Source organism: Vigna unguiculata, chromosome 4, assembly GCF_037176805.1.
Source record: "Vigna unguiculata cultivar grain cowpea cultivar isolate G323 ecotype 2 chromosome 4, ASM3717680v1, whole genome shotgun sequence".
In the NCBI taxonomy this organism is placed as follows: domain Eukaryota; kingdom Viridiplantae; phylum Streptophyta; class Magnoliopsida; order Fabales; family Fabaceae; genus Vigna; species Vigna unguiculata.
Window position 1 is genome coordinate 47128535 of NC_140795.1, and position 17378 is coordinate 47145912.

Consider the following 17378-nt stretch of genomic DNA (forward strand, 5'->3'; position numbering starts at 1 on the left):
TTTATGAAAGAATCAAAGTATTTCAGTGCAATAATGTGAGATGTGCGACGTGGAACGTGGAATGTGAGACGTGAGATGTAGGACGTGAGACGTGAGACATAGGACATGAGACGTGAGACGTTGGACGTGGGATGAGAAACGTGAGACGACGTGGGACGTGAGACGTCAAACGTGAGACATGGGACGTGGGACGTGCGACGTGCGACGTGAGACGTTCGAGACGTGAGACGTGACACGTGAGACGTGAGACGTGACACGTGAGCCGTGAGACGTGAGACGTAAGACGTGAGCCGTGAGCCGTGAGACGTGAGACGTGGGATGTGGAACGTAGGACGTGGGATGTGGAACGTAGGACGTGAGACGTGAGATGTAGGACGTGAGACGTGAGACGACGTGAGACGTGAGACATGGGACGTGAGACGTGAGACGTGCGACGTGAGACGTTCGAGACGTGAGACGTGGCACGTGGAACGAGGGAAGTGGGACGTAGATCGTGCGACGTGAGACGTGAGACTTGGGATGTGGGACATGTGACGTGTGACGTGGGACGTCACTCGTGGGACGTAAGACGTGAGAGACATGGGACGTGGGACGTGGTACGTGAGACGTGATATGTGGGAGACGTGAGACGTGCGACATGCGACATGCGACATGAGACGTGAGACATGAGACGAGAGGCGCGAGATGTGAGACGTGAGGCGTGAGACGTGAAACGTGCGACGTGCAACGTGCTACGTGCGACGTGAGATGTGAGACATGAAACGTGCGACGTTAGACGTCCGTAAACATTAAACCTTGAAATTTATATTCATAAACTTTAAACCTTACAATTTAATTAAAAATTTTAGAAGTTTAATAAAAGAATTGTTAATGTATCCATAAATTTGTACTAACAAATTTAAATTATACTCTTGTAAAAAAATGTATTAATAAAAAGAGATTAAATACATATAAAAGTGAAAGAATAAAAATATGAGGGTAAAAGTAATAATTCATGTTTATTTAACACATAAAAATAAAAATTATGAGGATAACAACAATAATTTATATTTATTGAACTCTTAAATGAGCATAAGGAAACAAATGATGATCTGAAAAGTTAAACTAAGGATGGGTAAAAAATCTAATTTTCATGATTCAATCCATTTTTGCTATGATTCAATCCATTTAATATTCATTTTATTAAAAATCCAATCCATTTTGTTGGATTTGGATATCAATCTGATCTACATTTTATATATTTTATGGATTGTGAATCCATACTCTAAATCTAGATTTTCAAAATGTATAATCCAAAATATCCAATCCAAATTTTCAGTTTATATCTTTGGTTAGGATAGGCTAAAGGTTGAGACGGACTAGCCCAAATTTAGTCGTATTTGATTGAGTTGGTGTGACCCTATACAAAATTTGGTTGAATTAGGCCAAATTTTATCAAGTCGGTCCCGATCAAAATTTGGCCTAGCTGATCCTGGACAAAATTTGGAAGTATTCGGTTGAGTTCACCCTGACCCAAATTTGACTGCATTGGGCTAAGTCGACCTAGACAAAATTTGACCGTATTTGGCCGAGATTATCGCGACCAAAATTTGGCTATATTTAGCCTAGTTGGCTCCAGTCAAAATTCGGTCGAATTCAATCGAGTTGGCCCCGATTGAGATTTGACCGAGTCGGCCCTGGCCCAAATTTGGTCATATTCGGCTTAGACGACCTAAGATGAAATTTGGCCGTATTCAAATGAGTCAGTCACGATCGAAATTTTGTCGTATTCAACTGAGTCGGCCACGACCGAAATTTGGCCGAATTCAGTCGAGTCGACTCCGGTCAAAATTCGACCGAAATTTGGCCGAATTCGACCAAAATTTGACTAAGTTGGTCCTGGCCTGAATTTGGTCATATTCGGCAGAGTCAATCACGACTGAAATTTGGTCATATTTAGGTGAGTCGGTCCTGACCTAAATTTGGCCAAATTCAGTCGAGTTGGTTATGACCAAAAGTTGGTCGAGTCGTCACTAGCCCAAATTTAGCCGTATTCGGTCGAGTAAGTCCCGAATGAAATTTGACTATATTCAACTTAGTCGGTTGTAATCGAAAATTGGTCATGTTCAGTCAAGTCGGTCCCGGCCGAAGAATTTAGTGGAGTCAACCCTAACCGAAATTTGACTGATCAGGCCCTGACCCAAATGTGGCCATCTTTGGCCTAGTTGGCTCTAGCCAAAATTTGGTCGTATTAGGAAAAATCGGCCCTGGCCGAAATTCAGTCGAATCCAGTTAAGTCGATCTCGATTGAAATTTTGTCAAGTCGACCTTAGCCCAAATTTGGTCACGTCGTCCCCGACTAAAATTCGTTCGAAAGTCATCCAAGTTCATCCCATGCTGAAATCTGGCCTCGTTGGCCCCGATAAAAAATCTGTCAAATTCTATGGTGTCAGTCCTATGGACACAAGTTTTAAAAAAATTTAATTTGAATTTATTTTATGAAAAATGGATTTTGGATTTTGAACTTGATCCAAATATTTAGATATGGATTTAAACTTGATCTAAATATTTGGATCTGGATTTTTAAAAAATTCAATCTACTTTTTTTGAAAAAATGGATTTGGATCGAAAATCTAATCCAATTATTTGGATCCAAAATGAATGTGGATTGGATCATTAAAAGTTCAATTCATGGTCACCCTTAATTACCACACAGTACTAGTGCCCCCTCACCCTTCTTCACGCATTATTCCCCATTCACATTCAAAACTAACTTTCTTATTTCTCATTTCACATAGTCAAGAAAGAAGCCTTAGTTTGCTCGCTTGGTTCGGTGGGTTTTCTACTCTTGGCTTGCTCTACAAGATCACAACATTTGAAAAAATCAAGGGTTTCAGGTTAGTAAATTATGCATTGCTTTCATTCATTTTCTCACCTTATTCTACAATTCTATAATATCATGTACTTTGCATTTAGTATTATGCAATTTCTCATATGTGTCCATCATTGCACCATTTTCACGGTATCAATCTCACCTTTTTTTTTACTATATTATTACTTTAATTCTAAAATTCTATTTTAAAGCTACAATCTCTTATAAAATTTTAAAAAATTATAACTATCAATGTGAATAGATTTTTGGGTTGAGTTGCACTATAAATAATTCAGTTGGAATAGTGGTAAGACATTCAATTCTAAAGCTTATCGATGATTCTGAGAGTGAAACGTGAAGAGTTTTCTTAAAGAGAATCGATAGTAGTTTTGAAGCATTTTTGAAAAGGAACGTGTCAAAAGAGACGTAAAGTTTGAAATGAAGGTTAAATTGTTACTCTAAAGCTTTGAATATTTAATATGATTCCCATCGTGATCCTACAAGTACTAGGAAAATGTTCATAAATGTTTGGATAGACATTTAGTTTTATATTTTTCCTTTTCAATAAATTTATTTATGATAGTAAAACAATGACTTTTTTTTTATTCTGACCTTCAATAAAACTCGAATAAAACTTATTTTAAATTACAAATTATTATTTAAAAAATAATTAGTAATAGTTTATTTATATATATATATATATATATATATATATATACTTTTTTTATATATGATAGAAAGGAACAAGTTCAGTAAATTAACCGGTTAGTCCGTCCAAAAAAATGGATCAAAATAAAAGATACAACTGCCAAAATGGGTCATTCCTCAGTCCGTATTCAATTGAAAAAATCACATATAGTACATGACGTGGGATGAATCACTGAACTGAAGTTAAAGGTGAATGACAATCGGATTAGATCGGATTCAAGATCTAATATATTCAATTTAGTATAATCCAAATTTAATATTTTAAAATTTAATTCGATCATTTTAGTTATCAAATAATAAAAAATATTACTGAATTTATATATTTATATATATATATATATATATATATATACTAAATTTATAAATTTAATAATTTTCGTAAGTATATCAACTTGTTAAATAATGAATCTGCAGTTACAGCAGCAGAAGAAAGAACATGAATGCTTTAATTTTATGTTCTTGGTATGATGTTATGAATTGTTTAGCAGGCTAGTGCCTTCTGCTTTCGTCTATTCCTTTCTTTTGGTTGGTGTTATTTGTGAGGTTCTTGGTATGTTTTTGTATCAAGGGTAGGAAATGAATTTTGAACAAGTGTTTACAATTTCCTTAATCGGTAGAAAGCTTTTGTTGTCAGTTGTCATGATGTCAGTTGGTATGTTTCTTGGTCATGATGTCAGTTGCTTTTGCATTTTTTTTTACATAATTATTATGTATCTTTTATAAAAGGTGAGAGCACTCTATAATAGCTCTATTTTAATTATTATTTATTATTTGTTAATAAAAAAATAACAAAGATTTAAAATATATTAAGTTAAGATGTAAATGTATTTGTGACATGAATTATAAACGGTTAAATATGTTTTTATCTTTAACTTTCAGTTAATATTGAAATTAGTTTATCTTTAAAATTTTGATCTAATTTAGTTCCTTAATTTTAGAAATACCAGAAATTAATTTTTTAACTAAATTTTGTTAAATTTACTTGACATTAAAGCGAAAATGTCCCAAACATTATAAATATCTCTAGTGCTATCATGGAACACGTTTGAAACACTAAATAAATTTAACAAATTTGGATTAAAATGACTAAATCCACACATTTCTATGTTTGAGAGATTAAATTGGTCCAATGTTTCAAAGATAAACAAATTTTATTTTTCTCTAAATGTTGGACAAAAAACATATTTAACACAATTATAAATAAGCTAACAAAGGAAATTCATTTTTTTAAATCCTAAACCATGAAGTTTAAACCCTAAACTATACATCCTAGTACAGGATACTACCATGTGACATTAATTGAACATTGTACAGTTAACTGAAATGAAACTCAACTGAAATACTTTTTTTTTTGTTACATATGTTTTTGGTCATTTAACTTTAAGTGAAAATTGGAAATAATCCTCTTCAAAATTTTAGACTAATTTAAATCCTCAACTCTTTTAAAAATGTGTGTATTTAGTATTTTAACCAAATATTGTTACGTTTATATAAAGTTTCAAAAGCATGATGTCATGATAATATTTGAGTTGTTTACACCATTTAACACGTTTCCGCTTCAATATTAGCTAAGAAACGTGTTTGAAACGGCAAATATAAACCTGACAAATTTGGTTAAATGGACTAAATCCATAGAGTTTCTAAAGATAAAGAACTAGATTGATTTAAAGTTTCGAAAAGGGATAATTTTAATTTCCAAAATTAAGTGACCAAAAACATATTTAACCCACCGATTTCTTTTTTTTATGAATTAAAAATTTAATAACGATTCAAATAATAAATTTAATTAAACCAATAATTTAACTATTTAAAAAATATTAATATCTTTTACATCTAACAGCTGGCTTAACGTATGCTACATTAAATATAAATTGAAAACTAAGTTGTCAGATATCAGTTAGATTAGGAAACTATTTATGAATTTCTCATTCTACATTAATGAATTTATTTATACAAGAGATTTGTCATTCTCTCTCTGTAATAAAACGTTTCATGCTCACATTCATAATTTTCTCTCTCAAAAATAAATTATTCCAATCCTTCATTTAATAAATCTGTCTCTCCAAAAAATGTTTAAAAAAATATTTAACTCTTGTTTTTGTCCCCATCACATTCAATTTAGTATAAATACCTTCCTCTCCTTCTGCTAATTTTCATTCTCAATTACAATAACTTTCACTCATCCCAAATTTTCTCCAACTTATGGGACTCATTCTTCTTTCTCCTAATAATCTCATATTCATACTGCAATTTCTCTCAATATTTTGAACAAAACTTGTTGCAATTTGAATTTTTCCTATTTTTTCTTTTTTGAGGAGTTTTTTTTTTTTTACCCTTTCTCCGGAATAGGGCTTTGATTTCATTAATTCTTCAAATTAGGGTTCTTCTGGGAAGAGTCTTCTCCTCCCTCTCATGGTCCTCTTGGAGAAGTTCAGTGCATAAAAGATAAAATTTTTTACTCTCCAAAGTTTAGGCTTCACACAAATTTCTCACTTTTGATAGAAAAAGTGCATTCATAAACAAATTAGGAATGCACTGAATTGTTATATTATATTCTTTTTCATCTCTCAAGCAATTTTCTACACAGGTTTCTGATTTTTCATATTTATTGACTACTGATTTTTCATTTCTACACGATTTGGTTCATGTTATAGTCTCTTGCACTATCATTATTTATTTATTTATTATTATTATTATTATTATTATTTATCTCAGTTTGAGTGTTGTATTTTTTGTTTCTGATGAATTTTCTTGTCCTAAATTCTAGTGTTAATGTGTGTGTGTGTGTGTAATTTCTGTAAAAGTAGTGAGCACTTTACCTATTTTTCTTTTATAATTTAATGCAGCAAAATCATATTTTATCATTTGAAATTGGTATCTGCCTCACTTTTAATCATTCATACATTTTTTTGATTTGGTTCATGCTAATTTATGTGTTTAAAGTATAATTAATGAGTATTGAATTTTATAAAAATTTATAAGTAATTAAAATATTAAATAAATTTTGACTTGATAATTATTAGTGTATTTTTATATTTTATTTAAAGGACAAAAATATTCATAAATTTTATGTATTTATAATCAATGATTTATTTACTATATACATAAAAAAAGTTAAAAAATAATTAAATAATAATATAATTATATTTCAATGTTGTCAAACATTAAAATATGATTAAACATAAATTTTTTTAAAATTAAAAAAAATAAAATATTATTGTTTTTAAATAATTAACATAATATTGTCTATATTTAAAAAAACAAAAAATATGTAATTTTGTTAATTTTGTTATGTTTAATTATATTTTAATTTTTAATGATATTAAAATATAATTATTTTATTATATTATTGTTTTTTAATTTTTTTCATTAAATAAATTATTAATTATAAATATATAATGAGTATTTTTGTCATTTAAATAAAATAAAAATGTATTATAATTATTAAAGTTATACTTTATTTAATATTATAATTATTTATAAATTTTTACAAAATTCAATATTCATTAATTACACTATTGTTCTTTAAGTATTTGTTAGCATTTTAATTTTACTTATTATAATTATTATAATTGTGATTGCTTTTTTCTTGAGTAATTATTTTTTTTATGGTTGTGCAATTTATTTATTTAGCAAAATACTCTCTCATGTACATGCAGATTATGAAGTGACCTTTATCTCTGACACAGTATATGTAACCAAAATGTTCTTTTGCATTACCATTCTTTCAAAATCTGCAGTTTCAGGTTTCTGTTTACAGTAACAGTTTCAACAAAACTTTAAGAATGTGTTTGGATAGAGTATTTTAATGAAGTAATTCATTTTTTTGAAGAATTTAGATTGCTTTGTAATGAAATGCTTAGTTTGGATATAGAAATTAAAAAGCATTTCAAATGCAAGCATTTTTTTGAGGAATTTAAATTGGTTAAATTAGTAGAAATTCAAATACCTTCAAAATAGGTGGAATTTGAAATTCTTCTCACTCAACCTCACATTCTAGACTCTTTGGTAGGTCCGATGACACAAACGGACCCGACAATTCAGACGGGTTCGACGACCCGAATGGGCTCAACAATCCAGACAGGTTCGACGACCCATACGGACCTGACGACCCAGACAGGTCCAACGACCGGAATGGGCTCAACGATCCAGACAGGTCCGACGACCCAAACGGGCCTGACGACCTGAATGGGCTTAATGATCTAGACGGGCTTGTTCGTCGACCCAGACGAGCCCGTCGACCCGGACAGGCCCGTCGACCCGGACGGACCCAACGACCCAGTCGAGCCTTACGACCAGAACGGGCTCGACGACCTAGAATGGCCAGACGACTCAGACGGGGGCAGACTATCCGGACAAGATCAATGATCTAACGGGCCCGACAATTCAGACGGGTCCAACGACCCGAATGGGCCCAACAATCCAGATGGGCCCGACGACCCGGATGAGCCTGACGACCCATACGGGCCCTACAACACAGACTGCGCGACGACCTGAATGGGCCCTTCCAAACCTTTGGGCCTGACGACCCAAACAAGCACGACAACCTGGACAGGTCCAACGACCTGGATGGGCCCGACAACCTGGATGGACCCTTCCAAACCGTCAAGCCCGATGATCCAGACGGACCCAACGACATGGACGGTCCCAATGACATAGATGGACCCGACGACTCGGACGGGTCAAACTATCCAGACGAACCCGACGAACCCAACGGTTTGGAAGGCCCGTCCGAGTCGTCGGACCCGTCTAGGTCGTCGGTCCTTCTAGGTCGTCGGGCCCGTCCGGGTTGTCAGACCTTTCCGTGTCGTCGGGCCCTTCTTGATCGTCGGGTTTCCAAATTTATCATTAACTCAACATAATTAAGCCTAAAATAAATATTAAAATTAAATTTTATCTCACAATAAATTCAATTTTTTTTTCAAAAATTGAAATGTAAGGTATTTTAATTTCCTTATCCAAATAAATTATTTAAAAAATGAATGGAATTTGATTCCAAACAATTCAAATGCAAAGCATTTCAATTTCTAAGCATTGTTGAAATGCTCCATCCAAACACAAGGTAAATCTTTTGATTTTTTGAAACTCTTCGAACCCAAACAGTGAGGAGCCAGTAACAGAGCTGTCTGCTGTTTCTTCTTACAATCACCATTAAACTCTCATCTCATATCAGTTTTGTCCCTTTTATTTAACTTTTTAAGCTTAAAAAAATCAAAAGAAAAATAAAGAAAATCACCTTTCTCAAAAAAATTACCATATTTATAAATTTAAATGGGAAGGACCAGACTGATATAGAGAAATTTGGATTTTTTACTGATATTTTTATGTACTATTTTTTTATTATATTTTTATAATACATTAATTATTATTAATTTTAATGTTTTAAAATATCAATATATTATATTTTTAATGTTCATCAGATTACGGTGTTAAAAAAAATAATAGAAAATCTGAATTTGATATTGAGTGACTGAGCAATGCTGAGTGCAGGGTAGTAACAGCAGCCAACTCTGTTATTGTCTCCTCATTATTTTGGTTCGAACAGTTTCAATGTTAAGAAGTTCTGCCTTTTTATTGCTGTTGTTTCTGCTAAAGAAAAACCAAAGAGTGGATTTTTGAAAGGAATAATCATGCAAAAAAAAACCCCTTTTGGTTACACACTGTATAAGGTCATATAAATTTGTCACATAGGTATCTTGAAGAGGGTTTTGCCATAAAATCAAATTGCACAAACATAAAAGTTTGATCTGCTCTTAGTTTTTCTTGAATGATGCTTCAGAGAATTCTGACATAAGCTGCACTACAAGATTTGTCGAGATGATAAGGAAGTTCCCAACACAAATGATGATGAAGATGAAAAAGCTAAACTAATGATGAGAAACATTTATCTTGATCCAAAAGAATAGTGATGTAATCCTATTAAGGTTTATAGCTTGAGCCATTAGTTAGGTCTATTTTTTAGGGTTTTCGAAATCAGTCAGAAATGTGAGAGATCTGAGTTCTAAACGAGAGAATATGAGCCTTCTACTGTGTTATGTTCTGCGTCGATTGATCGGTGAAATGTCGATCGGAGTGGACGTCCAACAAGATCCGCGACGGAGCGTCTCCATCAAAGAGATTATAAATTTAATTTTGATATAGTTTCAGGCTGTTGGAAGGTTTATATTTTATATTTTAGTTTTTATGTTTTGTATAATTTTGTACAGATGAAGTTTATGATGAAATGCAGAGAATGGTTATTTTTATTATTTTCTAGATTTTGTTACAACTTCTGCCATGGGGATTTCATGGACACAAAAGGGAAACAAAACAAATGAGATTAATAAATTCATAATAAGATGATAAAAGAAAATTATCAAGAACAGGAAAGAGAGAGAGAAAAAGCTCACATTCCCTCGTCAGTGTGGCTCTTCAAAGACATAGACATGAGACAAGTGCTTTTTGTGCTAATCACTACAAGAAAAATGCTTCATCATTGTTTTATGTAATTTCTCGAGTTTTCTTCAATTATTGGAACTCTATAATTATGATATCGAATTTCATTTCTTCTTTTCTTAGAGAATTCATCATAGAATCTTCTTTTAATATCGTAACTAATTTTGTTAAATATCTTCATGAAATGTCTTTCATTTTTTCTCCAAAAAAAACTAAACCTATCTTCTATTATCTCAATCGATTTTCTCCATTCTAATAATTGACCATCAATCATTAGTATATCGATAACAATTAGTTTTTATACTTTTATTTACTTCGAATCCAAAAACGTTTATATCTCAAAATTGAAATTACAAAGATAAATTATAAATATAAATGGAAATACAAAGATAATAGGAATATATCATCATTTTGAAATAATTTAAGAGAGAAATTATACATATAGAAGTACATTGAATTAAGTAAAAAGAAAGTACTTCGAATGAAAATGCGACATGGCTACGTAGTTAATATAAAGACGTGTCGTTTTCATAGTAACTAAAAGATAGACGTGGTTTAATAAGAATTTTAATGGGAATAGCTCTAGTGGTACTAGATTCAGATGTTTCAGTCATATCAGTAGGATTAGGCCATGAACTTAAAATTTCGAAAGAATGCAAAAAAGTAGCAAGTATAAAATGCACCATTTGAAGTCCAAAGGATATTCCAGGACATATTCTTCTACCACCTCCAAATGGTAATAATTCAAAATGATGACCTTTGATATCAATGTCTTTATGAGTTGTTAGAAACCTTTCTGGTTTGAACTCTAATGGATCTTCCCAAACCTTGCTATCTGTTTGAATCTTCCAAAGATTTGTGATTAGACGAGTTCCTTTTGTTATGGTATAACCACTTATAGTACAATTATCTGTAAATTCACGAAGTGGCAAGAGAGGAGCAGGAGGATATAATCTTAATGTTTCTTTGACTACGGCATGAATGTATGTTAACTTACTTATATCAGACTCACATACACATCTCTCTTTACCAACATGAATGTCTAGTTCAGCTTGTACTTTTTCCAATACCAAAGGATTTCTCAAAATCGAATACATTGCCCACGTAAGAACAGTACTACTTGTGTCACTCCCTCCTGCAATCACTCCCTGCAAATCAAATATGTATTCCAAAAGAAGTATTTCAATGAACAATTAAGGAATTTAAGATTACATATGGAAACTTATACTATAAATAGAAAATGGAAGGTTAATCTTATATGTAAACAAAAGGAAAACACACGAAATATGAGAATAGTGGGACTTTTTTGTATTTCTGAGTCGTTTTGACCATGAATTTGTAAAATAGGATTCGATGAATTTTTTTGTTCAAAATTGGGTTAAGTTGTCACGGGGAAGGACAACATAAAAGATGAAGTCATCCTCCCCCAACTAGTTTCTTTTTTTTTTCAAAAAGTAATGTCGTCAAGACGAACTACGGTTTCTGCACATATGAGAGTGAAGTCGTCGTCTCATGTAACGACTTCACTCTTAGTTTTTTGTTTTTCAATGTTGTTGCAGTTTTATTTTATTTTTTAAAATTTTTTACTTTTCGGTTTTTTCAACCTTGTAGTTTTTATATATATTTTCTTTACAAGATTTTGTTAAGAGTAGAGATTATATATACTTTTTGATAATTATTTTTGATTGGTATAATAAATTAATTTAATAAAATATATTAGATAATAAAAATTACATAATAATATTAAACTATATTAATTTTTATTTTTATTTCAATTTTTTTTTACCATTTATTGTTAGAAAAAACATAAAAGTGAAATCATCATTTGTGATAATAACTTCACTGTTCCCATGAACTGAAACCGGTCTTGTCCCTATCGACTTTGTTTTTTGAAAAAAAAATATAAAATTTACTGGATGAAAGACGATTTCATTTTTAATATCGTCTTTCATATGACGACTTGACCTGTTTCGAACAAAAAATTAGAGGAACTTTTATACAAATTGGAGTTAAAATCAACCCTCAAATACAAAATGTAAAGTGGGGAAATCTGGTGTAGTTCAATAGCTGATAACGATTTATTCAAAGCTGTAAGAGACGAAAGCAGAGAGGAGATAAGGGAGGAGATAAGCGTGTGTGAATATGTCTAACGAGAATTAGATTTTGGAGGTCTAAAATTGCAGTTTTCAAACATTGTCAAAGGAGAATAGTATAGGTTCAAATATAAGAGGAAGCTGCTGAAACCATGAAGCAAAGATATGCAATACTTAAAGCAATGTGAACTTGGTTTCTGGTACAATGGTTGGAAGTCCTACTTCTAACATAGTATTAAGTTAAAATCTATCCAAACAAATTTTCGAGATGAATATACGTGAGGATATATTAAAAATTTCATATTTGAGTAGAGATAAGTCCACTTCTAACTGCAACCTAAAATTTAAGGGTGAAAACAGGACCGTTTGGTTTCTGGTACAAACTAAAATGTGAGGCTGACAACAACCTAAAATCTGGCTTAAAACAGGACCGTTTGGTTTCTGGCACAAACTAAAATGTAAGGCTGAAAAAAGGACCGTCAATTAACAGAGACTAATCCTAGGTTGCAACATTGGAAAATAAAGCAATACTGGAGGGAATTGCGAGCAAAAGAAAAAGTGTAATTTAAACATATACGTACCAGCACAGTGGATTTGATCATGGTATCTGCACCAACCCCATCAATAGTTCTTCCATCAAGAATGGAAATCATCACATCCATGAAATCTTGAAATTCATCAACCTTTTCACCCAAATCCTTCTTTTTCTTTTGTCTATGTTCCTCCAACTCTTCACCTAAAACACTATCCAAATCTTTGGCAGTTTCTTTCATTGCCTTCTCATGGCCTCCGAAATCAAACCATCTCAACCAAGGAATAGCATCTCCCACTGCGAACACCCCTACCAGACGCATAAACTCCTCCACAGCCCTCACACATCTCTGTGCCTTCTCATCTTTCACGTTCTCACAGCCAAAAAATCTCTTCCCCACCACCATTCGAAGAACCATGTTATATGTCAAGTGAGAAAGCCATTGCTTCAGCTCCACCGAGGCATACCCAGACTCACCTTTTTTACTACACCAAAGATTATACAACTCTTTGATCGAGCTTTGAAGTTCTGAGACACGAACATGCTGCAGTTGCTCCACTCGACGTGGGGTAAGGATCTCTAAAGTTGTAATCTTTCGCAGCTCGCGCCAATAGGGACCGTAGGGTGCAAACCCAAACATGGCATGGTTATAGCCCATGAGTTCTATTGCGACAAGCCTGGGCCGAGAGGAAACCACCATGTCGTTTGTGGTGAAACATTCCTTTGCTATTTCCCAGTTGTTGATTACCAAAGCCTTTTTGGAACCGAGTTTGATGGTGAAGATGGGTCCATATTGTTCAGCCAGAGCAGCCAAAGTTCTGTGGGGTGTGTTTGGACCCCTCAAGAGTGGAAGGTGACCAAGAATTGGCCATGCTCCTGCAACTGTGGGAGCCTCTTTACCTTGAAAATATTTGAAGGGATTGTACAGAAATAAACAGAAGAGGATTAGAGAGAGAAGTCCAATGGTAGTGGAATTCATGTAATTTGGAACAAAATCCATTTCAGCTTTTTGTTAAGGTTATGTGTTGTTGAGTAGGAACGAAGCTTCCATTAAATAGATCACTGATTGCTACAGAGAGAAGTAGGAACAGCAATAACTTGATATTTTCTCTCCCAAGCATAAGCATTACGCAACTATTTTAATAATTGAATTATAAATGGGGGTAGGTTAATCCGTGTATATTTTTCTCTGTGTTGAATCTTCTAAATTCAAGGATGAGGTGAAGATTTTGTCCTCGATTTTAAGAAGATAAGGTTTGTAAAAGAAAAGTTAGCTATAGACCAAGGCACCAAGGGGCCCTCATCATCATTTTCTGTCGATCTTTGGTATAGAAGTAGATTTTGAATTGATTTTGTACTGTTAAAATGTTTTTCAGATACTCTAAATAATGGCTAAAACTTTATTATTCTGTTTTATTTCTTTCCATCCCGTCTAATCTTTTATTTATTGAATTGATTTTCTACTTGTTAAAAATATATTAAATGTTTTATCTTTATGTTTTAATGTATTTATAATCTACAAAACTTACAAAATGATTTCTACCATTTCTAAACATATGTAAGTTTTTTTTTTAAATCGATAAGATGGGCATTGGTGGTGCTTGGTGTATCTTGAGGAGCTTTGGCACCCTAATTATTATTATATATACATACACACATATATATATATATATATATATATATATATATATATAATATATAAATAAAAATAACATTTTAATTTTAGTGGATCTTTACTAAAATTTGAAGGAGGCAAAATAATATAATTAGAATTTATATATTTAACATTACTATCTGTATAAAAGAAACTACACTATCTAAATAATTGTCCATCATTTTTTCATATTCTTGCACTTATCAAATAATTTAATCATAACTAAATTTTTCAACTATTTTTTTTCCAATATAAATAATCATATTATCGGCAAAATATTCATTTTTCATTTTATTACTGTGCATAGATCGATTCAAAAGTCATCACAAACATTTCATTTCATTGTTATATGATGAAAAACCATATTGTAATGTTTTTGATCTTCACTCCTCTTTTATCAATTTTAAAAAATGAATTTATTTTTTTGTTTTTCATCAATATACATATTTAAAAAACAAGTTTAAGACTAAAAAATAATTTATCATAATATAATAAAAAATTGAGAGATATAATTACTATAAAAAATTATGATAATCAACTAACAACTAAAACTGTCTATAAAAAAATATCATAATACATTACTTACTTTTCTATATTCATAAAAAAATGAATATACAAAAGAGTCCCGAGATAACAAATAGTACTAAATATTAAATTAATATTTCACTACTAGGTGAGACAAGAGAAAATTATATTTTTTAGAAGATATAAAAAATGAGGGCAGAGATAATAAGTTTTTGTTTAATTTTTTTTTCTTTGACAATAAAAGAAATCACGTAAGGATAAGAGATGAATACAACATTTGAAAAACTAAAAAAACAATAAAAATAGAAAATAAAAATTATCTTAATAATTTTTTTCTTTATTATATTTAATTTTATATTTTAATATTTATTAATATTAAATATTGTATTTTGGAAAAAATAAAAAATATCAAATAAATTTTTATTAATTTTTCAATATACTACTACCTAATTTAAAAAGATACATTTAATTTAAAGAATTTAAAAATATACATAATTTAAAAAAAAATTAAACACAAAAATTTAAAAAAAAATTGAAGAAGTTAAAAAAATTAAAAGAAAAATAAAAAATAAAAAAAAATTTAAAAAGTTTGGAGAGCCATGACCCCACGTGCTCCTTCAATGCTCCGCCACTGATATTGATTTCTGTAAAGTATTTTTTGAAAATCCGTCATGACTAAAAAGTATAGTTTGACATTGCACTAATGACATATTTTTCTTAATCATATTTTATTCAACACAAGTATCGCTTTTCATGTTTGCCGTACACTACAATTAATCAAATTAGTTGCAGTTTATTATCATATAAAAAATTTACACATCCGAATTTAATATATATGAGAGTACAATCAGAAGATTCGGATATTCATAAACAACTTCAAAAATATTAATATAAACAAATCTGGATCACTTTGATTAAGAATCCAGTCATATTATATTAGTTTTAAGATCTCAATCTCTTAGAACACATCACATGATCACATTAAGCCAAAGTTTTTTATGAGTTTTACAAGAAATTTTCCTTTTTCCCTGAACCAGAGTTACCCTAGTTATCTATTTTTTCTATCGAAGATGAGAGAACAAAGATGTGAGGTTAGGTTTCTGAGATGTAATTAAATCTAATATAGTAAATAAATTTACTATGATGCTTCTACTTTGAACAAGAATACAGTAGGTATATATTATGTCACTTCACACTTCTAATTTTAAATCACATAATAAAGTTGATGATATTTATTACAAAATAATTTATCACCACAAGTGCACTTACATCCATCATAACAAATTTGATGTTAAATACCAAAATATTAACGCACCATTTTCTAATGGCAGGTTTATTACAACACTTGCTAATAGAAAAACATTAAATAATAATTAATTTTAGTGATTAATTTATAAACTAAAATAATTAATAATTATTATATTTTAAAGGTCAAAGTCTTATCATCATACAACATACAAAGAGTCATATTTCTTGAAATTCTTCTCTTTCTTTTATATTTTTTGAATGTCCTATATAAAATTTTTCAATGTAACTTTATGGTTATTAATCAAGTAAAAGAATAATGTTTTTAACAACTACATCTTCACTATTAAAATTTTTTATATTACATGAGATTTTTTTGTAAATTTGTAAAAGAAAAATTACAAGAAAAAGATTTTTTTTTTTACATTTTTTAAGAATTTTAATTGGTAGGTGAATAATTATTTCCTACAAAATTATAAAATTCACAAGTATTTTGTTGCGAAAAATATTTCATACAAAATATTTTGCAAAAAAATTGGTAATAATTTCTTATAAATTTTTTTACAATAAAATTTGTAAGTATTTCTTACAAAAAAGATTTCAAAACAAAATTGATAAAAAATATGAAATTTTTTAGTAGTGCTTGAATAAGATGAAAAGACAAAATAATAGTCATGTTACCATTAAAAAAAACAAAACAAATACTAATTTAATTAAAAAATTAAAATTTTTAAATACTTAATATTTTTTTTTTACTAAGAACCCAATTCAAAAATAGTTAAATTTAGATAGACTTGAAACTTAATGTGTTACGACGATAAACATATTTTGTTTATGAAATATTAGATATTAACCTTAATAACGATATTTTATGTCTCCCAAGCTTAAGAATTACGCAACTGATGTTAATAATTGAATTGTAATTTTGGATAGGTTTTAAAGTTATCTTTATTTGGATTGTGTTGAATCTTCTAGCGTCAGCCTTATGTAAATGAAGATTCTTGTAATGATAAAAAATAATTATTAGGAGACTAACTTCATAAAATATTTCAAATTACTCAAACTTATCTCTCACCCTAAAAAAGTTGAAGTATTTTTTTCATAAAATATTAAAGACTGTTCTATTTACTTCATGTAATTAACAAATATATAAAGTATAAACTCATTAATTAATTATTAATTTCTGTCAAAGCAAAAACCTTTTATTCCAATTAAGATTTTTTTTTTATTCCAAATCCAAATCCGATAGATTATATAAACAACCACAATCTAATGTGAGAAAGAGTCAAATTTGATTTGTTTTGTTCTATATCTATAATAATATATAAAAATATA

The 17378-nt window shown here is 30.5% G+C and overlaps 1 protein-coding gene across 1 annotated transcript; it reads right to left on the minus strand.

Annotated features, from left to right (window-relative positions):
• Positions 1–10384: 10384 nt before the first annotated feature.
• LOC114182401 (cytochrome P450 82A4-like) lies at positions 10385–13726 on the minus strand. The gene is made up of 2 exons (XM_028069270.2): positions 12669–13726; positions 10385–11142 (listed from the first exon to the last, which is right to left on the minus strand). Exons 1-2 carry the CDS (start codon positions 13617–13619, stop codon positions 10501–10503), a joined length of 1593 nt encoding a protein of 530 aa, XP_027925071.1. The 5' UTR covers positions 13620–13726; the 3' UTR covers positions 10385–10500.
• Positions 13727–17378: the final 3652 nt, after the last annotated feature.